The 26,652-nt window shown below is 44.5% G+C and overlaps 1 protein-coding gene across 2 annotated transcripts in view; it reads right to left on the reverse strand.

Moving 5' to 3' along the window:
- ATL2 (atlastin GTPase 2) overlaps positions 1–26,329 on the reverse strand; it is a 77,813-nt gene extending 51,484 nt beyond the window's left edge. For both annotated transcript variants that reach the window (XM_069768990.1, XM_069768989.1), the window contains exon 1: positions 26,210–26,329. In XM_069768990.1, coding sequence (XP_069625091.1) covers positions 26,210–26,291 — 82 coding nt within the window. In that variant the 5' untranslated portion in view covers positions 26,292–26,329. The remainder of the gene's footprint in view (positions 1–26,209) is intronic.
- Positions 26,330–26,652: the final 323 nt, after the last annotated feature.

Genomic DNA, 26,652 nt, shown 5'->3' on the forward strand with positions numbered 1-26,652 from the left:
TATACTAGGTGTAATCCTGATGTATTGGCATGAAACACGCTGTGTTAAACACACGTGTTTTTTGCCATGGTTTTCACGTGTTTTTTTTTTTTTTTTAACACAGATTTCTCCTCACTCATTACTATGGGTGAACTCTGTTGCAAAACAGCTGCAGTTAATGTCTAGAATACAAAACACTTAGGGAATATCAACAAATGTAACATAAAACCCTAAAAAAAACAACTTTTGATATGCATTAAAAAAAAGGGACAAAAAAAAAAAAAAAAAACAGCTGTAAAAAAAACAAAAAAAAAACCCATGGTGATACTCCTACTAATCAAAACAATCCCAGAAATGCAAGGTAGGGGCTACACACAAAAAAGGTTGTACAAGCAATCTAGATAATCAGGGAAAGGGTGAAGAGGTACAAATAGAAAGATATTAATTTATGGCCTGTCCTCACCCAATCTTATACCTGCCTACCAGCGGAGGTTGGCACCATATTCAGATAACGCTCACCAGTGGCTGCCTGTAAATATCCCTGAATGTCCTCTCAATCATCAAAGGTCACAAGACAATGTTTTTGTTTTTTTCAGCTATGGTTTTTTTTTTAATGTTTATCTATTAAAAGTTGTTTTTGGCGTTCGAGGTTAAAAGAATTGACAGCAACATGGACATGAGACAGCAGGAATCTCATTCACTTTGTTAGTACTAGGAAATCCTGCAGCTTTTGTGCCAAAACTGACCTGTGCACATACCTTAAGGCTATACAAACACATTGCAAATTTCACCACAAAATTAGAGAAAGGGTATATGCACATGTTGCGGATTCCGCGCAGATTCTGAAAAACGCGGATTACACCTGCAGATTCCAATTATGGAGCAGCTGTAAAACGCTGAAGAATCCGTACAAAGAATTGACATGCTGTGGAATATAAACCGCTGCGTTTCCGCGCTGTATTTTCCCCAGCATGTGCACTGCGGATTTGGTTTTCCATAGATTTACATGGTACTGTACAACGCATGGAAAACTGCTGCGAGTCCGCAGCGCCAAATCCGCAACATGTGCACATACCCTTAAACAGCAGCAGAATATCGGCGTGAAAGTTTGTTGCAGATTTCACTCTTCGCAATGCAAAGGATGAAAACTGTGAAAAATACGACAACATCGCCATGCTGCAGATCTATTCTCATAATCTGCCGATGAGATTGTAAAGTCTCATCTAAATTTCTTAAGGTACCGTCACACTAGACGATATCGCTAGCGATCCGTGACGTTGCAGCGTCCTCGCTAGCGATATCGTCCAGTGTGACAGGCAGCAGCGATCAGGCCCCTGCTGTGCTGTCGCTGGTCGGGGAAGAAAGTCCAGAACTTTATTTGGTCGCTGGACTCCCCGCAAACATCGCTGAATCGGCGTGTGTGACACCGATTCAGCGATGTCTTCACTCTGCTTTCCGGCCGCTGTGCTCACAGTCAGTGCAGGAGGAGAGCAGAGCACAGCGCTGGAGGACAGACGGCTGTAGGTAAGTATGTAATGTTTGTTTTTTTTACTTTTAGGATGGTAACCAGGGTAAACATCGGGTTACTAAGCGCGGCCCTGCGCTTAGTTACCCGATGTTTACCCTGGTTACCGGCATCGTTAGTCGCTGGAGAGCGGTCTGTGTGACAGCTCTTCAGCGACCAAACAGCGACGCTGCAGCGATCCGGATCGTTGTCGGTATCGCTGCAGCGTCGCTAAGTGTGACGGTACCTTTAGGCCTCTTCAGACCCACGGGTGGCATCAGTGCGCAGTCTGTACTATCCGGGACTTGTATAGGAGAAGATTGGCGGTTTGCTGGTTTTATCCATGTGAGAAATGGCTCATAAATCACGGATGGAAAAAACAGACACTGACCAATCACTGATGAAACGCAAACAGATTTTTTTGCATATGAAAAATAAATAAATCACTGCCATCTGAATGAGCCCTTATACCGTATAGTCTGCAGGTAACGCGTGCACATTGCCTAAACGACAAGTGCGCCTACAGGACTTCTTCCTAGTTAGAAATAGACACGTTGAGGTCCATAGAGATTTGACGCTCCCGGTCACCACTCCTTGCATCAGCAAACACCAGAAGAAGCTGCTGCCGCCTCCAAGCTCGGAAGGAGTAAGACTACCGCCAAGAAGGGTCTGTGCACACTGAGTATTTGCTGCAGGAAAACCATTAGCGATCTACAGATTTGGACAACGAACCCAGAATACAGTTACACTGAGTATTACACCTCTGTCAGATACAATATTGCAGAATAGCATCAGCACTTGTACCCCGTCATCAGTAACACACATGCTTCATTATAGCGGAGACCCTTCTATCTCTGAGCTGACGATCAGCCGCTGCAGTTTCCATGGGAATCCCAGATAACAATGAAGACTCGGCCACAGTAAAGCGCCCTTATACAAGGTCTTGTGTGCTCATCGGCTCTCAAAGTCCACAGCACTGCACACGTTTCACAATACAACCTTCAGCCGGGTGTACATGTGGCAGTTCTGACATCCTGCGGACCACATCTTAATTAGGAAGTGAGAAAAAACACCACAAAACAGGTTTATGAACAGAAAACAATGGGTGTCAAAAACCAAAAAGGTTTTGATGTCAGGTTGAATCTGGCTACTTTTGCTGGATCCGATTAGCTGATTTCCGCGCACTAGGGGAGGGAGAGGAAAAAAAAACAAACAAACAAAAAAAAAAAACCACGTTCCTATGTCCGTTTTCTCCGGAAAATGGATTTTCAACGGATCCGGCAAAAATAACGGACAAAACGTGAAGCCATCCGGTGCCAATACAAATCTATAAGAAAAAAAAACATCCGGCGGTAAATTGTAACTGATCCTTTTTTTTTTTTCAAAATTCGGCAGATTGTGACTGACGGCGAAAACTTGATGTGTGAAAGTAGCCTAATATAGATTTGGTGAGCCGATGCGGTAAGCACTTACTTCACTCAGCAGCTATGCCTGGAAAGAAGCTGTCATGTTTCTAGTGGCATGTGCATATGACGATGCCAGCGCGCTGCAGCACAGCCGATAGACCATCTGGAGTAATGCCAACCTCCACGTCACACCACAGAAATAGCCCTATATTCTCAGTTAGAAATAGCCATCATAAGAAGTGGTGCAAAAGAGATGCCATGGAGAGAACAGTTACTCAGGTGATCAAACCAAAAGCCCCTTTGGGCAGGGCGGTAAACAGGAACGAGTGTTCATTAGCCCACTAGGTCGGCGATTATTGGCTTTTATAGACATGCCGATAGAGTTGGTGCAAATAGATTTGTAGGATCAGATCCAGCTGGCTTCTACTGATTAGCCAGCGTGGCACAATCTCACATGTGATATAATTGTGGTATGACGCACGCCAGGCCGGCAAATCAAAAGAGCTGTGGCTTGCGAGAGGTAGGAAGCTGCTCTTAGGCCTTCCATCCAGTGGAAACATAACTGACCTGGCCTCTACACCACGTCCAACGAATAGTCACCAACTCTACATGCTGGCAATCACCCAACAAAGGACTTGTCCATAAATTTAAATTCTTCATACAGACAGCATGTTGTCCTGTGTAAACAGAATGATGAAATTCTGCGTTCAGATCCCACCTAGGACATCTGAAGGAGCATGTGTGATCTCCCCATGTTTGCGTGGGAGGAAACCAAACATATACCGAGTAGGAATTTAGTTTGTGAGCCCCAATGGGAACAGTGATAGCATTCATTGCCTCTGGGGATGCCAAGAAAAGCCAAGCTGCCTCAAGGGTAATGAATGGAGCGGCGGTGGCACATTCTAAGGCTACTTTCACACATGAGGTTTTTGCCGTTTTGTGAATTCGTTTTTCAGCTGGATCTGTTTTTCTTAATGAACCTGGGGATAGAGTTTAGACTCGCTGTGGGAGGAAGGGAAGGAAAGGAAAGGAAAGGAAAGGAAAGGAAAGGAAAGGAAAGGAAAGGAAAGGAAAGGAAAGGAAAGGAAAGGAGAGAGAGAGAGAGAGAGAGAGAGAGAGAGAGAGAGAGAGAGAGAGAGAGAGAGAGAGAGAGAGAGAGAGAGAGAGAGAGAGAGAGAGAGAGAGAGAGAGAGAGAGAGAGAGAGAGAGAGAGAAAAGAAAGAAAAGAAAGAAAGAAAGAAAGAAAGAAAGAAAGAAAGAAAGAAAGAAAGAAAGAAAGAAAGAAAGAAAGAAAGAAAGGAGAGAAAGAAAGAAAAAGAAAGAAAGAAAGAAAGAAAGTGTGCTTGGTTTGTATCGAGAATGCATGAAGAAACGGATTCATCATTTCACAACTCAGTTTCATCCATTTATCGCTGGAACCGTCGCTGGGCGTTTTTTTTTCCCGCCGGACAGAAAAACGTTCTTGATCGGTGCGGATCCAAGCGTTCAGACCCCCACCAATCCACAAGATATCATCTACCCTAGCCTCGGTGATGAAATTTGTATGTGATCACTTTTTGGGTGAGATAAAGTGCAGTGTCTGTTATCAGTAGCTATTGCAGGGGCTGCAGTTAGCAAATGGGGGCGTCCTTGAATTTCCTGATCAAGCCCTAAGAGCTGGAGTGGCCCAGGAGTGGTGACCCCACTTTGACTGATGGCACATCCTCACTTCTTTCACTCATTTTAGCACTCGCACCTCTTTTCCTCAGCTTCTGGCTAGGTGTAGGAATTTTAAACTTCTCAGCCAGATTTCCAGATTGTATCTACACGCAACTTACATTCTGATGTACATTATTTTTGTCCCTTCTGGACTGAAAAGTGATCATACATTTCTCATATATAGTTACCTTAAGTGGTGCCTTCCATTTTCCTGACGCTGCCTCTGCTCAGGTCGGTGCTCCATTCCGCCTGTTTCCAAGATGGCTGCAGCAGTGACGTGGGGAGTGCAGTGCCAAGTCTAAACCATACCACCCCCCTGCCTTTCCTATCCCGCAGAACAGCAACTTACCACTCGACTTTGCACTCTACTGCTGCAGCAGTCTTGGATGCAGGAGCAACAGATAGCCAATCTGAGCGTAGGATACAAAGGGGGACAAACGAAGGTAACAGCTAGGGTGACTAAACATGAGAAATGTATGGTCGCTTTTCAGTCCTAGGGTGGAGGGTCGCTATTAAAGGGGTTCGTTATAAATTCCTTAACACCTTTAATTGTAATTCCCCACAGAAATAAAAATAGCTGCCATCTTATTACAAGGTCAAAACGTGTCATAGAAAGATAAGCCGGATTACTCACCGGTAATACTCTTTTAGTGAGTCCACGACAGCACCCCACTGGAGAGAGGGATCCGCCCCGCAGGAACAGGAAACCTACCGAGAAATAAAAGGGGGCGGTCTGCCTCTCCTCCTCAGTTTTGATTTCAGAGTACCCGGAGGACCGCCAGTATTAGGCAAATATAATTTATTTCATTTTCAAACTTATTTGCTCATGTTTGATTAAAAGAATTTTACTCAATAGTAAGTACTATATTAATATAGGGAGGGATGTAAGAGGGTGCTGTCGTGGACTCACTAAAAGAGTATTACCGGTGAGTAATCCGGCTTTTTCCCCTTTCGCCACGACAGCACCCCACTGGAGATCTTACAGAGACCATCACCTAGGGGGGGACCACCGTGCTGAGGACAGGCCTGCCAAAGTCTAGGTCAGAAGTTGACGATAGGTCAAGCCTATAGTGATTATAGAATGTAGAGGGATTTGACCAAGTTGCCGCCTTACATATAGTCTCAATTGGGACCTCTCCCCTTTCTGCCCAGGAGGATGCCATAGCTCTTCTAGAGTGCGCTGTTATGCCTTCCGGAGGGTTTTCTTTACTCGCGGAATAGGCCAGTCTGATAGACTCTCTGATCCACTGGGATAACGTGCTTTTCGTTATTCCATGACCCTTCTTGTGACCCTGGAAGGAAATAAACAGAGCCCTACACTGTCACCAGCTACAGGTTCTTTCAATGTACTTTAACACTACTCTTTTAACGTCTAGAGTGTGGTACTTTTGTTCTTCCGGAGTGGAAGGATTACTGAAGAAAGTGGGCAAGATTATTTCCTGAGACCTATGGAATGTCTTAGTTACTTTGGGAAGGTAGGAAGGGTCTGGTTTAAGGACCAACTTATCCTGAAAAGTTAGCAGGAAAGGTGGATCTATAGAGAGTGCTTGGATGTCACTGATCCTCCTGGCTGAAGTCAGTGCTACCAAGAGGGCCGTTTTTAGTGATAGAATCTTGATTGGTATTGAATCTATTGGTTCGAATGGAGAGTCTGTTAGGGCTTGTAAAACTAAGTTTAGATCCCAGGGAGGAACTCTAGGTATATTAACTGGATTTATCCGTTCACAGGCTGCAATAAATCGGGATACCCATCTATTCCCCGCAATGTTATGGCCATAGAGAGCTCCTAGTGCTGAAACATGAACTTTTAAGGTGTTTGCAGTTAAACCTAGTTCTCTCCCTTTTTGAAGAAATTCCAGGATAGACTGTATCGGAATTTCTGACGTATTTGAAGATGTATGGAATTGTAGGAATTTCTTCCATATTTTTGTGTAAATTTTTGTAGTGGAAGGTTTTCTACTCTGGAGGAGCGTGTTTATCAATCTCTCCGAGAACCCCCTTGATTTTAGCATCTGCCTCTCAAATTCCAGGCCGTAAGATGAAGACTGTCCACTTGAGGGTGGAAAAACGGACCCTGGAAGAGAAGATTGGGTGTTGAGGGGAGGACCCAAGGATCTGAGACCGACATGGTTTGCAGCCACGAGAACCATGGTCTCTTGGGCCAGAATGGAGCCATTAGTATCACCCTCGCTCCTTCGGTTCTGATTTTGCGAATGACTTGAGGTAGCAGTATGATCGGAGGAAAAGCATATGCTAGACTGAACTGCCAAGGGGCTTGGAGAGCGTCCAGAATGTCCGGATGATCCGCTAGAGATAGGGAGGCAATTTTCCGGACTTTTTTGTTTTTCCTTGTGGCGAAGAGATCTACTTGAGGTTGACCGCATAGGGATACTATATCTTGAAAAATCTGCTGGTTTAGGCACCACTCCCCTTGTTTCAAGGTGTGTCGACTTAAGAAGTCTGCCTGCTGGTTGTTTTCCCCCCTTATATGCAGTGCAGTAAGGGATGTTAGGTGACTTTCTGCTAGATTCAGGATTTCTGTAGCAGAAGACATCAGAGTCTCTGATCGCGTGCCTCCTTGCCTGTTTAGATACGCCACTGTGGTGGTGTTGTCGGAAAGGATTCTGACGTCTTTCCCTCGTAGCTGTGGGAGAAAATGGCATAAGGCGTATTTTACTGCATTTAATTCTTTAACATTAGAGGAGTAGCAGCTTTCCTCCATGTTCCATAACCCTTGGCAAAAATCATTCCCCATATGAGCGCCCCATCCATGAGGACTGGCGTCCGTGGTTATGGTATGAGATGGCGTTATTATCCATGGAACACCACTCATTAAATGGTCTGAATTCAGCCACCACGTTAAGGAAGTTAAAACTTCCTGAGATAAGGTTATTTTCACATTTAGGTGACCAGATAACCGTCTATCTTCTTGTAAAATCTGGTGTTGCAGTGTACGGGTATGATGTTGAGCCCATTTTACCGCAGGTATACAAGAGATAAGAGATCCTAGTAAGGACATAGCTTGTCTTAGGGATATACGTGGATTGTTTATCGCCGCTAGGACTTTGTGTTTGACCAGTAGTATTTTTACCTGAGGCAGGAGACACTTGAGATACGGAGTCTAGATGGAACCCCAAGTACGCCTGACATGATAGCGGAGTGAGTCTGGATTTGTTGGTATTGATTATCCAGCCTAGATCCTGTAGAGAGGAAATTGCATGAGCCAAGCGATCAGCACATTGAGTAACTGAATTTCCAATGACCAAAAAGTCATCCAGATAGGGAACAATTAAGGTTTCTTTTTGGCGAAGGTAGGCCATCACCTCTAGCATTATCTTGGTTAAGATCCTCGGTGCTGTTGACAGGCCGAAGGGCATGGCTGTATATTGGAAATGATGAACATCGCCGTTGATTATCACTGCTACTCTGAGGTACTTTTGGTATCTGTCATGGATAGGGAGATGATAAGCATCTTTCAAATCAATGCCCCCCCATCATACAGTTTGGAAAGAGGAGCTTTATAGTGGATCTAATGGATTCCATCTTGAATGTATGGTTTTTAACAAATGAATTGAGTTTTTTAAGGTTTATGATGGTCCTGAAAGAACCATCGGGTTTAGAAATCAGGAATAAGGGAGAGTAGAATCCTCTGCCTTCCTGTCCCTCGGGGACTTGAACTAAAACCCGCTTTGATAATAGGGTTTGAATTTCTAGCTCTAGAGCCTGCTGTTGTGCGGGCGAGCTGAGGGATGTTATAATATATGACTCGTGGGGAACACGAGAGAATTGTAGTTTAATTCCATCTCGGATGATGTTTAAAACCCACGAGCTAGATGTTACTTTTTCCCTTTGGGTGGCGAAAAATTTCAGTCTGCCCCCTACTGGTATATCCTCAGAATTTATTGTCTTTTGGGGGGTTGGGCCTTCTAAACATGGTACCTCTTTAGCAGTCCATGTTGTAGACCTATCCGTTTGCCTCCTTTTACCAAACGGTCTCCTCTTAAAGGCTCTCCTGTAAAAGGGAATAGAGGAATCAGGGAAAGCTTTCTTCCTGTCCTTTGCCTTTTTGAGTATCTCATCTAAGGTTTTACCAAAGAGGTACTCACCCTCGCATGGGATTGCGCATATTTTGGATTTAGACTGCGCGTCCCCTTTCCAACTTTTCATCCAAAGTGCGCGTCTTGCATTGTTCACAAGACCTGCGGATCTCGCTGCTAGCCGAAGAGAGTCGGCAGATGCGTCCGCCATAAAAGCTGCTGCTCCACGTATTAAGGGGATGGCCGCTCGAAGTTTCTCTCTTGAAACTTTATTTTTGATCTGCTGGTCCAACTGATCAATCCAAATGATCATTGACCGGGCAGCGCAGGTGCTGGCTACTGCAGGTTTAAAAATTCCTGTAGCCGCTTCCCAAGATCGTTTAAGGGATGATTCAGCTTTACGATCTAATGGATCGACCAGAAGTCCCGCATCCTCCACAGGCAGAGTGGATTGCTTGGAGGTAGAAGCTACGGCTGCATCGACCTTAGGAACTTTGGTCCATGTAAGGAGCTCCTCATCACTAAACGGATATTTACGTTTAGACGCGGAGGGCAAAAAGCTTCTTTGATCCTGCTTCTCCCACTCTCTTTTAATTAATGCTTTCACCGCTGGTATAACCGGAAAACATCTCCTCTTTCTCTCTGCCAAACCCGCAAACATAATTTCCTGCGTGGTTTGCGCACCCTTTACCTCCTCACACCCCATGGTATTGCGGATTGACTTTACCAAGTTGTCCACACTGTCTAAGGGGAAACATGAACGCCCCTCGATTTCTGATGAGGAAGATGATGATGATGATGATGATAGGGAGGCTTCTGACAGTACAGTCTGGTCACTTTCGGAGTCTGACATAAGTGTTGGTGTTTTGGACTTAGCTTTACGCGGTTTTTCCTGGGTCATATTTTTTAGCTCCTCTCTAATAATGGCCCGTAAGTCCGTAACTGACACTGTCGCTCCCTGAGTTGTTTCCTTAAAACAGTCCTTGCACAGTTTTTTGGGGTATGAGTCCGGAAGGGGCTGGCTACACAAGGCACATTCCTTATGTTTGGACTTTTGTCGTTTTTTAGACTGGGCGTAATAAGTAGAGAGAGAGAAAAGAGAGAGAAATAGGGAGACAACGTCAGCTTAATAGGCAGAGTTTTAACACTCACCCAGTGAAGCGAATAGTACCGGATCAGAAGGCCGAGATCCTGTTCTGGAACCGTCACTCTTACGAGCGGACTCCGAGGATCCTTTGGTGTGATCTTTGGTGGGGGGCACTGGATCTCCAGCTGTGGGGTCCATGGCACCTGGGGATGACATCTCTGCATCGCCGCATTATTGTTTCTGGCCGTTTTTAAATAGTGTGCCCTTTTTCCTCTCTTTTTTTTTTTTTTTTTCTTCCCGCTGCGCAATGCGCATGCGCGGGTTGCCGCTGGCTCCCCCGCCCTAGATCCAGCCTAGGCGCCCCGGAAGTGACTCCTTCAGTTCCGGAGTAGCCAGTATTGCGGCGGTCGGCGCATGCACGGTCCGGGATTCAGCGCCGGACCGCAATGGAGGTTCTCTTACCCGGCTCCTGGCTGCACCGCACGCAGGAGAAGACGCCGGGCGGCCCTCCCCAGACCTGGCCGTCTGCTCCATCCACCAGCTGAGGAGGGAGCAGTCTAACGGAACTCCCCCGACGCTGCTTCTGAGCTGCAGCCCCTGCCGTTCTCACGGACACCGCACAGGCGGCATGCTAGCCCAGGTATGTTGAAGTCGTCCTGTCTTTCCTGGATTGTTCCCGCAGGAACAGGAAACCTAAACTGAGGAGGAGAGGCGGACCGCCCCCTTTTATTTCTCGGTAGGTTTCCTGTTCCTGCGGGGCGGATCCCTCTCTCCAGTGGGGTGCTGTCGTGGCGAAAGGGAAAAATAAGGTGTCTGAGCAGGCTCCTTAGGAAGCTCAGCCCTCTCCCTTCATGTGTGGGTTGATGTGCTCAGTGGCTATTCTAATTTAATACTGTAGATAACAGGCTGAAGAAAGAAGAGGCTGCTCACACTGCTGTCCATCCTGCCTATATGATCTAATACTGGAGATACCAGGGGTGCTGAGGTAAGAATATGCTGCTCACACTGCTGTCCATCCTGTCTATCTGATCTAATACTGGATATACCAGGGGTGCTGAGATAAGAAGAGGTTGCTCACACTGCTGTCCACCCTGTCTATATGACCTAATACTGGAGATACCATGGATGCTGAGATAAGAGGTTGCTCACACTGCTGTTCACCCTGCCTATATGATCTAATACTAGAGATACCAGGGATGCTGAGGTAAGAAGAGGCTGCTCACACTGCTGTCCATCCTGTCTATCTAAACTAATACTAGAGATACCAGGGATGCTGAGGTAAGAAGAGGCTGCTCACACTGCTGTCCATCCTGTCTATCTGATCTAATACTGGAGATACCAGGGGTGCTGAGGTAAGAAGAGGCTGCTCACACTGCTGTCCACCTTGTCTTTATAACCTAATTCTGGAAGTACTAGGGGTTCTGACGATTATCCGTCAAGAGTAAAAAGGCTGTATATTAAATCTTTAGTAATTACTGTATTCCTCATGACAAAAATGATTTGCTAATTAAAAAGGTATTTAGAGATTTATAATGACATTTTCTTTATTGCTTCTATTCTGGGAGAACCTTTTTAAAGATGTGGAAGGAGATTCAGCTGTATGTAAAAGGTATGTGGAGATGGTCCCTAAAATACATTAAAAAATTCAATCCTTTAACAACCTCTTCAGGTTACAGCAATATCTTATGGCAGATGTTTGGCGACAGCACAAATCTTTCAGTAGGTTCCTAACATCTGCCAAGAAGGACGAGCGATAGACTGGTAATATTTAGATCAGATGTGAGATCTCCTGGGATGATGTGTTGCAGAAGTAGGTCAGGAGAACATTCCCCCCACTGACACTAGTATGAAGGCAGACTGCAATATCCTCACTCGTTTCACCATTACGGGAATATGATGTTAAATTGCAAAGTTCTTTGTGACCACAAACCTTAGTGTACAAAAGGTTATGAATTATCATGAGCAATTACAAATCAGACTCCTTCACACTGTCTACTACAAGACTACACAAGAGTATATACATTATTCAGTGCTACCAGTGTCATTACATCTTACCATTCCTGCTGACTGTCTATATTCTAGAGAAAATCACCATGATCATCCGCTAAATATTTAGTGCTTGACATTACCTGCCAATGGTTTCACAACATTACTGTAAATGAAGGAATGGATTGCACATTCTGCATGCACCCCATGGAATAAGCAGAGCGAGCCATAATTAACAATGAGGAAAAAAAATATCATTTCAGTATTGTGATTTGATGGAAGTGCAACTGACAGGACATATTAGGTGTTTTGCAATCTCCTATTTTTAATTCTTGTTATATCATTTATAGTATGAGCATATCACACGGATACGTCCACTATTGCCCCATCCGTGGTATAGACTTGAGGCCAGTATGAAGTCACCATACCCTCTAATAATAATAATCTTTATTTTTATATAGCGCTAACATATTCCGCAGCGCTTTACATTTTTGCACACATTATCATCACTGTCCCCGATGGGGCTCACAATCTAAATTCCCTATTAGTATGTCTTTGGAATGTGGGAGGAAACCGGAGTGCCCGGAGGAAACCCACGCAAACACGGAGAGAACATACAAACTCTTTGCAGATGTTGTCCTTGGTGGGATACGAACCCAGGACTCCAGCGCTGCAAGGCTGCAGTGCTAACCACTAAGCCACCGTGCCGCCCACTCACATCTCTCGAGTATCAGCTAAAGGGCTTATACAGTACTTTGCTCATTTTTTTTCTATGGGGTCAAGAACATATAGGCAGGTTGTTGTTAGCCACCTGCCTGTTCTGCCCAAAGCCAATCTCTGCGAGCTCGGAGGGGTCACGGACCGCTTCTGCCAGCGATTCTGCCGCTTTGACCTCACGTCAACAGAGCAGTTCTTCCTCATTCTTGACAGGACGTTATTGCCGATGTCATGATTGACAGCTGGAGCCAACTGTTAGGCAGCAATGAGCCAACTGTCAATCAGAAGGACATTGGCAGAGATGTGATGTCAGCAGAGCAGATCAAAGAAGGCGAGACTGCTCTGTCGATGTGGCATCAGCAGAAGCTGTAGAATTGCCCACAAGAGGTCCATGAATGCTCGTAACTGGCAGGTAGCTAGCAAAGACATGGAGGATAACCCTGCTGATCCACACAATGCCAATCATTAGAAACAAACCGTTAGAATCAGTTATTGATGATCCTGATGACTTGTGCTGCTGTAGAAGTCACCATGATCAGTGCGATATTGGGTAAATTTGGCATGGAGCAGATATTACATTCATAGAAGATATTACTGAGTACTAAGGCCTCATTCACACTTTTTTCACAAACCTGCTCTGTAGTTTGCACAGATAGCCTAATGGTTACTTTTTCTATGTGCCCGTTGCAGAATAGAAGCAGAATTTTCTGCTTCAATTCTGCATACACCTGGCAGAAAAAAGGCATGCGGATTTAGACGCTGTTTAGATGTGTTTTTACCGCGTATTTACCGAGTTTTCCAAGCGGTTTTTTTAATACATGTCTATGGGTGTGGAATTGCCGTGGATCCGCAAAAATAATGAACATGCTGCTTATTTTTCCGCGATGCGTTACCACTGCGGAAAAAAAATGCAGCATGGGCAAAGCAATTGCGGAATGCATAAGAAATGAGATGCTGTTTGTAAGCCTTTTTAAACGTTTCCGCAGCGGAAAATGACGGCAAAAACGCAATGTGGGTACATAGCTTTACAGTGCATGGAGCTGTTCACGCGTCTACTTTTTTCTAACCAGGCGTCCACAAAACAGTCACAGACATATCCGCTATTTATCATCATGGATGAAAATCACCTATAGCATACGGATGACTCTAGTCTACAACACCGGTGCTGTCGGTGGCCAATATTGTAGTGGATGGGAGAAGTTTTGTAATATATTTATCCATATGAGAATTACTGATGAAACACTTATGATAACACTGATGAAATACGAACCCAAAACACTGAGGATATTCACAGTGGACTTACGACTATATAAATATACCACCGAGAGGTTAGGGACCCTGGAATGAAAACTAGAGGGGTTTGGCTATTGTACATCACACCCACACCATAAGCCAGGGAGTAGGATTCCCTCATTAAAGGGACTCTGTCCGGTCCGATGGGCGGTGTTTTCTCTCCTTTCATTCACCCCTTCCTTTCCCGCTGGCCGCAATATTATCTTGAATATGAGTCTGTTTCCTCTGTAGTTCACGCGTGCGCAACGCAATCTTGCCTTGCGCACGCGCAGTATTCTTTGCCCAGCTGCGGGCAAAGCCGAAAAGCATTAGTGCTCATGCGCAGCAGCACTATGTCCCAGAACACAGCAAAATACTTCCGGGACATAGTGCGGCTGCGCATGCGCACTAATGTTTTTTTGGCTTTGCCCGCAGTTGGGCAAAGCATACTGCGCGTGCGCAAGGCAAGATTGCATTGCGCACGCGTGAACTACGGAGGAAACAGACTCATATTCAAGATAATATTGCGGCCAGCGGAAAAGGAAGGGGTGAATGAAAGGAGAGAAAACACCGCCCATTGGACCGGACAGGGAGCCCGCCAAATTCAGGTGACAGAGTCTCTTTAAGACCTCTTCACGGCGTTGCCCGTATAGGCTCCAGACCAATCTCTGGCCGTCATTGTGTCCAAACCAAAAGTGGGACTTATAACTGAATGGGCCGCCATTGCTCAATTCCATTCTCCACACACAGTAGAGACGATGCTGGCAATGCCATAAACAAAATACACCCGTCCTACTCCAGGGATTATGAGGTGGAGTGGCATAATGTCCAGCAGCAGGACTCTAGCCTTCATTCCAGGTAAACTAACAAATAGTGTTACATTGGCATTACATTTGCTGTAAGTCGATGAAGGGTGTGGGAAGACGATAGAGCAGTTAGATTAGTAAGATGATGCGATACGCCTGTCTAATGGCTTGTGTTGATATAGGACTCTTAAAACTATCCATGCTTGAGACTCTGGATACTGAAAATTAAACCGATTGAGGTAATGCAATCCAAAGATACAGTGCAAAATAAGAAAAGTTTTGGAGATGGAAACAGCAGGTATGAATGATGGAGGATGTTACTCTTCGATCACTAGCAGAACAAAGATCACAGGAACAGTTTAGAGACCATGAGGGAAAAGTAGGGCAATGAAGTACTATGGAGAATTTTGTAGGTGAGTGTTATAAGTTTATGTTGTATTCTATAGCAGATAGGCAACCAGTGCAATGACTGGCACAGGGTGGAAGCATCTGTGTAGAAACTGGACCTGCATTCAGGATAGATTGGAGGGGAAAAGTTATTAAGAGGGAAACCTATTAGTAAGGAGTTTCAGTGATCCAGAGGAGACTAAATAAGACAGTATGAGTTTTTGTAATTTCACAAGGTAAGAAGAGGGCAGATTCTGGAGATCATTTTGAAGTGTAGGTGACATGATCAAGCGATTAGATGTAATGAATGAAGAAATGATCCAAATCAAATATAACCCCATGACAGCTGGCATGTTGCTTGGGTGTTAGGATAGGACCACACATGGAAATGGATTATCAGGTTTAGCTAGATTAGCAGATGGAGGAAACACAAGAGGTTCAGTTTTGGAAAGGTACAGTTTCAGATGGAGTGAAAACATGATCTATAGTGTGGACAATCACCAATATCTTAGTAGTGCGGCACACGTCAGGAGAAACATCTAATTGAGTGTTATCGTAAAGATTGTACTCAAAACAATTGGAAGAAAAAAAAATTGTGAACCAGCACTGCCACCAAACAAGGGTGTATATAGCTGCAAATGCTGATGAATGGTTTGTCTGCGTGCATAACAAAATGTAATATTGAAAGAGGAAAATAAATAAATATGACACTGAAAAAGGCACCAATTAAACCTGATTGATAAGCGTAAAAACACAAAACTTGAGCTTGGTTTAAGTTGGTATACATGCAGCACATAAACGCATGTTCACATTGGGTGTTTAATAATTTTGTTTCTTGTAGGTTCCGATTAATAAGTGTGTACATGAATAGTAAATACCAGGTAGTGAATGCCTACCTACCAGCGATGATAGTGTGCAATGTCTCCTTTGCTTGCTTGCCATCCGTAAGTTAAGCCGCCGGAACACGGGAAGTGTCCTCCTGCTTTGGAACGTTGCAGGAAGCAGTGTTTGCAACATTTCGGAAGGTCACGCTTGCGGAGACACTATATGGAAAAAACCTGTCGCCCTGAAAACGTGTGACAATTTTCTAGTCTTGTAAAGATTTAAGATCCCGTCTCATGTGGACTAATACGGTCACCAGATAAATGATTTTTTAATTCTTAGTGTTGGGTGTATAATGACTATCGTAAAAGAATAGAAAGTTAGAGTTGGAAGGGACCTCCAGGGTCATCGCATCTAACCCCCCTGCTCAATGCAGGATTCACTAAACCATCCCAGACAGATGTCTGTCCAGCCTGTTTGAAGACTTCCATTGAAGGAGAACTCACCACTTCTCATGGTAGTCTGTTCCACTCATTGATCACCTCCACTGTCAAAAAGGTTTTTCTAATATCTAATCTGTGTCTCATCCCATTGCTTCTCGTGTTCCCATGTGCAAATGAGAATAAGGATGATCCCTTTACATTGTGATATCTGAAAAGTTATTTGTAGACAGCTATTAAGTCTCCTCTTAGGCCATGTGCACACGTTCAGTATTTTTTGCGTTTTTTTTCGCTATAAAAACGTGATAAAAATACTTACATATGCCTCCTATTATTTACAGTCTATTCCGCATTTCTTGTGCAAATGTTGCTTTTTTTTCCCCGCGAAAAAAAAAAAAAATCGCATTGCGGGAAAAAAAGCAACATGTTCATTAAATTTGCGGAATTGCGGGGATTCCGCACACCTAGGAATGCATTGATCTGCTTACTTTCCGCATGGGGCTGTGAAGAAAGCAGATTATGTGCGGTTGGTACCCAGGGTGGAGGAGAGGAGACTCTCCTCCACGGACTGGGCACCATATAATTGGTAAAAAAAAAAAATAATTAAAATAAAAAATAGTCATATACTCACCCTCTGATGGCCCCGGAGTCTTCCCGCCTCTCATCGGTGCACGTTGCCGCTTCTGTTCCTGTAGATGGTGTGTGAAGGACCTGCGATGACGTCGCCGTCTTGTGATTGGTCACGTGACCGTGACGTCATCAAAGGTCCTGCAGACACACACCATCTATAGGAACGGACGCCGCTGAGGAGATCGGCTGTTTGCAGGTAAGTATAACTTTTTTTTATTTTTTTTTATTATTTTTAAACATTCTATCTTTTACTATTGATGCTGTATAGGCAGCATCTATAGTAAAAAGTTGGTCACACTTGTCAAACACTATGTTTGACAAGTGTGACCAACCTGTCAGTCAGTTTTCCAAGCGATGCTACAGATCGCTTGGAAAACTTTAGCATTCTGCAAGCTAATTTCGCTTGCAAAATGCTAAAAAAAAAAAAAACGCAAAAAAAAAAAAAAAATTGCGGATTTCTTGCAGAAAATTTCCGGTTTCTTCAGGAAATTTCTGCAAGAAATCCGGACGTGTGCACATACCCTTAGCCTTCTCTTCTCCAGGCTAAACATTACGCGCCTTAAAAGAGGCTAAGCTGTTGTTACCCCCCTCCCCCCCACCATTCCAGTACCATTGCTCTGCTGCTGCCCCAGCTTCTGTTGATATGGCTGCAGGGGTGATGATATGAGCACATGATGGCGGCAGCCAATCACTGGGTACAGCGGTACTGTGCAGCTTGCATGGCATCAGTTTACTAAAAACACACCATAACAGCAGTAACGTCAAATATGCCAATGACATGGACGCCAGATAATGATGAGGGGTTTTTTATTCATAAAAAAAAACTAACAAAACAAAAAAAAAAAAAAAAAAACAACATAGTACTAACAAAAAACAAAAAGCAAATTCCAGCAGTTATGAAAAAAACTGTAAAAACTGAAAAACAAGAGGGTCAATCAGAACTAAACAGAAGAAATGTAACATGGAACTGTCCAGCGGGTTCCCAAAAGTGTGCCACAGGTCAGAGGAGACGCTCACCAAGCAAACACCATGGACAATATACCTCCCCCCTGTCCATGTCCACAAAATCATAGGAGGCATGTAAAGTTAGTGATTGAACAGTTATTAAACACATTTGCCTAGGAAAACATTCAGAGAGTATATTCTAAACGCGGAAATCACAGGAAGTTTTCTTTTTCTGCACCCTAGAGAAGAGATTAGAAGAAGCGCAAAAACTGCACAGCTACTAGAATGTACTGTATACAATACAGTTAAAAGAAAACAAAAAAACTTTAAAAAAAAAATACCGTAAAACATTTTTCGGTTTGGAATGTATAGTCTCTGACCACTTCCGGTCCCACCTCAATGGAGCGATGGCCAGACACGAGCTCCACTCATTCTCTATGGGACTGACGAAAATCAGCAAGCACTATATTCAGCTCTATCATATTTTACACATAGGCGATAGCTTCTACACATTGGAATAACCCTTTAGTCTGGGTGCCCACAATACGGAACTAGCAGTGCTTTGGATGCCACGTATGTGTTCACTGAACCGTGCAAATTTACCACACAATACATTTCTATTGATGTAATTTCACTTGTGGAGGACAGCGTGTCTGCAAGAGAAATAGACATGCTGCAGTCTAGAAAGACGCACCGCATGTTAGTGTCCGCGGGTGAACCGCAGCCAACTATGCACACTTAGGGTACCGTCACACAGTGCAATTTTCATCGCTACAACGGTACGATCCGTGACGCTCCAGCATCGTAACAATATCGCTCCAGCGTCGTAGACTGCTGTCACACTTTGCAATCTACGACGCTGGAGCGATAATTTCATGACGTATGTGCGATGTAGAAGCCGTTGGTTACTATGCGCACATCGTATACGATATATGTTACACCATGCGATCATGCCGCCACAGCGGGACACTAGACGACGAAAGAAAGTTTCAAACGATCTGCTACGACGTACGATTCTCAGCGGGGTCCCTGATCGCAGGAGCGTGTCAGACACTGCGATATCGTAACTATATCGCTTGAACGTCACGAATCGTGCCGTCGTAGCGATCAAAATTGCACTGTGTGACGGTACCCTTAGTGGACATGGGATTTCTAGAAATCCCATCCACTATGCTGTCACAGAATCAAACACAGCTCTTCATGATCGTGGGCAAGCAGCCTCAAGGTTTCTGTGGCAGTTTTTGCACAATATTAGTACTTTTTTGCTATTGTAACTACTTTACAAAAGCTTTACTATGTAATGAGCTTCAAGCCAGATGCGCAACTTTAAAAATTCCCAATTCTACTGTCTACATGGCTGTCATATTCAGCTCCTGTTAGACGTATATGAAATTCTGCAAAGTAGAAGCAGGTTAGAGGAGGAAAAAAAAATGCAACTGCTCATTAGAGTAGCCTACGAACCACACAAACCAGAGATGACAGTTTGGCTGCGTGCGGACGTTGAGTATTTGCTTGCAGAAATTTCTGCAAGGTGTCTGCATCTGGTAGCAAAAACGCTGCGGCAAAAATGCGAATTTTGCCGCGATTTTGTAAAGTATTGAATGCTTTTTGGAGCAAATAAAGATATTTTTTTTAAAATGCTTTGTGATGTAATTTCTTGGTTCAACACCTTTTTCATTCTGACTCAGTGGCATCAGTGTATTGGGATTAGGGGTTGGTGTCAGCAGCTGTCATTGACACCAAGCCATAGGTTTAGTATTGAAGAGGTGTCAGCCAGACACCCTCATTACTAAACATGTAAGTAAACACACGCACAGTCACCAGCCTATGTAGGAGCATTAACAGAATGATCCTACATAGGCTGTAACCTAACAGCAACTGTTAATTTTTCTTTTAAAAAAAATAATAATTTAAAGACATTTCTGTGGGCTCCTGTGTATTTTTCCTAACCACCAGAGGGGAAGATGACGTCTAAAATCTAATGTTAATATTCTGGGAAGGAGGCAATAGCCATAAAGGTACCATGCCTATTAATATCAGCACACAGCGGTTTGGTTCGCCTTTACTGGATAGTTTACACGGGGACCCCAGAAAAAAGTTGACATAGGGTACCTATATAAGATCTAACCATCAAAGGCTAGGCAGACAGCTGCAGGCTGATACTAATAGCCTTTGAAGGAGCCATGGATATTGGATATTGGTCCTTCCCAGACTAAAAACATCAATAAGAACTTAGCCTCGCTCTTCCCACTAGCCCTGGTGCTGTGGCAAGTGGGGTAATGGCTGGAGGGATGGGGAATGTGGTGGTTAAAGCCTACAGGTTAGCAATTGAGACACCCCCATTACTATCCCCATAGTGATATTATAAAAAAAAAAACACCTAGAATAAAGTCCTTTATTTAAAATAATGACAGACTCCTTTATTGAACCTAAATTAAACCATACTCACCGAAAGCCTAATCCATTACCACCAACGTCTTCAACAAAAACAAAATAAGCCACAATATGCCTCACCTGTCCGCTGAGATAATAATCCATAATGCCCAACGAAGATCCTGATGACTTAAGCCTGTGTGTACACTTTGCAGATTTTTCACGTTTTTTTCGCTATAAAAACGCGAAAAAACGCATACATTATGCATCCCATCATTTAGAATGCATTCCGCAATTTTTGTGCACATGATGCGTTTTTTACCGCGATGCGTTTTTTTCCGTGATAAAACGCATCGCGGTAAAAAACGCACCATGGTTCATTAATTTTGCGGATTTTTTGCGGATTTCCCACTATATTGCATTGGGAACCTCTGGAAAAATCTGAAAAAAAAAAAAAAAAAAACACACCAAAAACGCGGTTTTGCTCAGGAAATTTCTGCAAGAAATCCTGAACGTGTGCACATAGCCTAAGAGAGCAGAAACTGATGTTACCTGCTGACCTGCAGAAAGCTTTTACCGCACGAAAGCAGCGAGTATCTCTGTGGGGTCACACTGACATTTGACAGCGTGACCCCACAGCGCTCTGACTGACGGTCTTACCAACGGTAGCGTTACCGCCGATTAAAACCGCCACACCAGTGTTTCCCATGCTGTCACACAAATGACAGCGTGGGAAACACCATAGGCAGCCCGTAAAAACGCAAACAAAAACTAAGCAAATCCGCAAACATTTTTTACACCTGCGTTTTTGCTGCGGATTTGACTGACTCAATTGAAGACAATGGGTGAAAAACACTAAAAAATCCACATAAAATTGACATGCTGCAGAGAAAAAAACAAAGAAAAACAAACAAACAAAACAACACACTGCAAATATTCAAGGAAAATTACTGATCATGTGCACAGTACTTCAGGATTCTCATTGAATTAGCTGGCATAAGGATTCTAGAGCGTTTTTGGCTCATTTCCGTGGGGAAAAAACTCTGTGCGAAAAAGCACCGTGTGCACACAGGCTTTCAGAAAAGTCTACCATTTTATTAACCGGAAAATTTGCAGGATTATTAAATTATAGTTCAGGTTCAAGTATGTACTTATGTATAGAGGTATAGAGTTGCCAGATGGCAAGGGAATCCTTTCAGCATTTGCCAGTCAGATATACAAACTTTTGGCTTTTTAATACCTGCTGCTCCATCACAAGATAACCGTAAGGCTACTTTCACACTAGCTTTAACTGCAATCCGTCGTTTTGCAGAAAAAACGCATCCTGCAAAAGTGCTTGCAGGATGCGTTTTTTCCCCATAGACTTGTATTGACGACACATTGCGACGGATTGCCACACGTCGCATCCGTCGTGCGACGGATGCGTCGTGCTTTGGCGGACCGTCGGGAGCAAAAAACGCTACATGTAACGTTTTTTGCTCCTGACGGACTGCTTTTTCCGACCGCGCATGCGCGGCCGGAACTCCGCCCCCACCTCCCCGCACCTCACAATGGGGCAGCGGATGCGCCGGAGAATTGCATCCGCTGCCTCTGTTGTGCAGTGCGTTAAACACTAGCGTCGGAATCTCTGCCCGACGCATTGCGACGGGGAGATTCCGACGCTAGTGTGAAAGTAGCCTAACCACGACTGCTGCAATTGACAGATTTCTAGATGTCAGGACAGTTCTTCCATGGATCTTAACTTTAGCCAAAAACATGTGAACATATCCACCTGCTCTAGAGTCCTACAAGCTGCAACTAATACTTGTCTGCTCTGGGATATCTGTGGCTGCAAATAAAATGCAAATCACATGAACCACGAATCTGTTCACAGTAAGCACACTCCGCTTACAAGTGCCCTGACTTGGCACGGAGGCCGGTATTCCTGTGTATTTATGGACCGCTTCTTTCAGACATCATTTTACCCTGCCATTCAGTATGAAGGAATTTCTCTGGGAGGAGGAGAGATAACCCTGTTTGCTATCTTCCTAAAAATGACTGGCAAAATATACAGCCATTGAGGATCTAGCGTTAACCAAGTACTCATGCTATACCAGATTCACACCATACACACACACACACACACACACACGAGTACAGCTGACGTAACGCCTGACCTTTGTAAGAAGATACCCCTGAAAAGTCGGGTAGAAGAGAGCAGAAAAAAAAAAAAAAGAGAACAGCAAGTCCAAGTGCCATAATTAATTATAGGAATCATCACTAAGTTGTACATCCAGCACCCTACATCAATGGGCAGATGGGTCCGTACATCCAGCACCCTACATCAACGGGCAGATGGGTCCGTACATCCAGCACCCTAAATCAACGGGCAGAAGGGTCCGTACATCCAGCACCCTACATTAATGGGCAGATGGGTCCGTACATCCAGCACCCTATATCCATGGGCAGATGGGTCCGTACTTCCAGCACCCTACATTAATGGGCAGATGGGTCCGTACATCCAGCACCCTATATCCATGGGCAGATGGGTCCGTACTTCCAGCACCCTACATTAATGGGCAGATGGGTCCGTACATCCAGCACCCTACATTAATGGGCAGATGGGTCCATACATCTATCACGCTACATCAATGGACAGGCATAGCAGTACAAACAGCACACTATATCAACGGACAGATGAAGACTTATATCCAGAATGCTTGCATTTCCATATCTGAACATATATCAAATACAATGAAGCAAATAAGTATTTGATCCCCTACCAACCATTAAGAGTTCTGGCTCCTACAGACAAGTTAGACACTCCTAATCAACTCATTACCTGTTACAGTCACCTTTATAAAAGACTTCTGTCCGAGGACTCAGTCAGTCAGACTCTTACCTCTACAACATGGGCAAGACCAAAGAGCTTTATAAGGATGTCAGGGACAAGATCATAAACCTGCACAAAGCTGGGATGGGGTACAAAACCATAAGTAAGACGCTGGGTGAGATGGAAACAACGGTTGGTGCAATAGTAAGAAAATGTAAGAAATACAAAAGGACCGTCAGTCGCCATCGATCTGAGGCACCATGCTAAATCTCTCCTTGTGGGGTATCCTTGATCATGAGGAAGGTAAGAGATCAGCCTAAAACTACACACACATTACGCCGTAAAGATTTAAAATCCTGCAGTGCCCTCAAGGTCCCCCCGCTCAAGAAGACACATATGCAGACCCATCTGAAGTTTGCTAATGAACACCTGGATGATTCTGTGAGTGATTGGGAGAAGGTGCTGTGGTCAGATGAGAGAAAAATTGAGCTCTTTGGCATTACCTCAACTCGACGTGTTTGGAGGAAGAGAAATGCTGCCTATGACCCAAAGAACACGGTCCCCACTGTCAAGCATGGAGGTGGAAACATTATGTTTTGGGGGTGTTTCTCTGCCAAGGGCACAGGTCTACTTCATTGCCTTAGTGGGAGAAAGGATGGAGCTATGTACCGTAAAATCCTGAGTGACAACCTCCTTCCCTCCACCAGGACATTAAAATTGGGTCGTGGCTGAGTCTTCCAGCAAGACAATCACCCAAAATATGCAGCCAAGGCAGTAAATGAATGGCTCAAAAAGAAGCACATTAAGGTCATAGAGTGACCTAGCAAGTCTCCAGCCCTTAATCCCATAAAAAAAAAATAAAAAAAATTATGGAGAGAGTTGAAGCTCTGAGTTGCCAAGTGACAGCAACAAAACTAATTATTAAAAGAGATGATCCGCAAAGAGGAGTGGGCCAAAATTCCTCCTTACAAAACTCATCAACAACAAAAAACATCTCACTGCTGTGCTTGCCAACAAGGGTTTTGCCACCATGTATTAAGTCTTGTTTGTCAGAGGGATCAAATACTTATTTCTCACTGCAAAATGCAAATAAATTTATATAATTTATACAATGTGATTTTCTGGATTTAATTTTTGATATTCTATCTCTCAATGTTAAAATTGACCTACCCTGAAAATCATAGACTGGTCATGTCTGTCAGTGGGCAAACTTACAAAATCAGCAATGGATCAAATACTTATTTCCTTCACTGTATATACTCAACAGATCCCCAAAAAGTAAGCCTCAAATGTATGCCTAAAATACAAGTTCTTATCCAAATTTGTTTTAAAATATATCTATATGTAACAAATTATATTACAACTGCAGCTGTCAAAGTGTGTGATATTAGCAGTATTAATAAATATAGTAAAGTGAACGTGAAACAAAAAGTAAGGCATAAGAATACCAATAACTCACCCCTTTAATAATGATCTTTCCTAGTGCTACATTTTACCACTCTTGTACTTTCCCTGCTCTTATTTCCTAATTACACAAGCACAACGTTGGCTTCATGTGTTGCTGATGGGCTCGCAGCTTCTATTAGTAAGTTGCCAGCTCACCTTTCCTGTACTACAATCAATTACTAACGCCACAACACAAGTGTGCGCCCCCCACCCTCCGAGGAGGACCGAGACCCTACAGACAGCAACATATGGCAATCCAGGGAGGACAACCGTGGTCAGTGGCAGGCGGCTGCAGCTGTCACACTCATCCTACAGACTGAGAACACAAGTGCATAGGAGCCGTATACGCTGTGCAGCACTGGATGGCGATAATCCTGTATTTATCAGGTGCCAACTTAACATCACAAGGCACAAAGGAAAGGAACCATACCCTGGAAATCCTCCCAACAGGATTTAGCTGGGATCAAAATGGTCTGAACTCAGATTTTAAAGTGACTTTTTTTTCTGCTTTAGCCATAAATATTTATTATTCCACTATAAATATATACTTATAGGGGAACGGAGAAAGCAGCCATCAAGTGAACAATCATCGGTCGTCACTGATCTTAAAGGGAATTTATCAGCCCAGAACACTATGTACCTGGAGAGATGGGGTAATCTATGCTATTAACCCTATACCTAAGGGTCAATTGTGTTTTTGGCCATGACAGTTTGCCTTTAATGGGATGTATGAGATTGGAAAAATGGGAATTTTCCAAAACCGGCCCTATTTTCTTCTGTGGGCTGGTTTCATAGAAGCTGGGCCCAAGGCAACAAGTAGTAACTTGCATCAGACGAGTGTGGTCGATACCAGACATATCGGTAATTTTGATCCATGACTCTGATCAGAAATGGATTTTTTTGCACCGTGAGAACCACAGATACAACGCACAAGAAACCTAGCAGTGTGAACGAGACCTAGAGGAGCAAAACATCCCCTATGGGCGTGAGGCCATTTCGAGAAACTGATCACTTTGGCGATGATCTGCTGGTGAAAACATGCAAAGCGCTCGATTGTTCTATGATTTAATTATGCATGTATACAGATCGTTATCGGCAGCACATTGCAGAACGTGCTGCCGATAATATGTCCTCTATATGTTGACAGATCAGGCCTATTAGCGGGCGCTCTGTCCCATCATTCCTCAGACAGTAAATGGACCGTTAGTCTGCACCTGGGTCCTGTAGTTGAGGGGGATGGAGCCCATAATGGGGGGCTACCGCCTAACATGAGCCCTGCAGTCAGCTGGTTACTAGGCACCTGATGCTGGGTAACTAAGGAAAAGCTGGTTGTTAGGCAATATATCCCTAGCAACCGAGCTGTCAGGCATGACTCCGCTGTTCCCCCAGTGCCAGGCTGATGAGAGAAGCAGCTAGTCTCCAATAACTTGGATTTTTCCAAAACAAAACCAGTAATTATTTGTTTTTATTAGAATATAGTGCAGACCGGCCCCTCCATCAGAGGCCACTACCCCCGGTATACCCCCGGTCCTGCCCCACAGTGGTGGCTGCCCGGGCCTTGTACCCGCAGTCCGCGGACCCCGGGCAGCAGGTGCACAGTCACCATATGGCGGGCACAGCAGCTCCTCACGGGGCCGGTGACCGGCGAGGCGGCCCGTTAAGGGCGCACACATACATGGACACACGTTATTTACAGCCTGCTCGGGTCACGTGACACCAGAGACCCGCGCGCTCTCTTAACCCCCTCAAACCCGCTACGGACGCCAAGGTAACGTCACAGCCGCGCACACCGAACGGCTGCGGTGATCCTTCCGCCCGTCCTCGTAGATGTCCCCGCCATTCTATACACGTACGACCATTACCTGGCTCGTTAACGTGATTCATTTCCCAATTTCTGTCCGAATCGAACCGATTCCGATTCCTCAGCGATCCTCTCTCCGCCATCTTGGCTCTTGGTTTTGAAATTAGCCCCGCCCGCTGTGATTACGTCACGCCCAGTCTCCGCAGTCTGAGAGGTGCTCCTGGCTCTGTGGAGTGCCCGCCTTCTTACTTGTGTACGCATGCGCCTGGTTAGTGAGGAAACGCAGTCACAGCAGCACAATGTGGACGGCGCCTGGCGGCGTCTGTGCAGCTCACCCGTATGTGCTGCGGTGTGACGGGCGACCATGGCTATGGCTAGGGATGTGTCGTGGTTGGGGTGACACTGTCAAGGACACTGACTTGCTTCATCCAGTGACTTTTTGGCTTCCTATGGCCACGTTCGCACATTCAGTATTTGGTCAGTATTTTACCTCAGTCTTTATAA

Source organism: Ranitomeya imitator, chromosome 5 (assembly GCF_032444005.1).
Source record: "Ranitomeya imitator isolate aRanImi1 chromosome 5, aRanImi1.pri, whole genome shotgun sequence".
Lineage (NCBI taxonomy): Eukaryota > Metazoa > Chordata > Amphibia > Anura > Dendrobatidae > Ranitomeya > Ranitomeya imitator.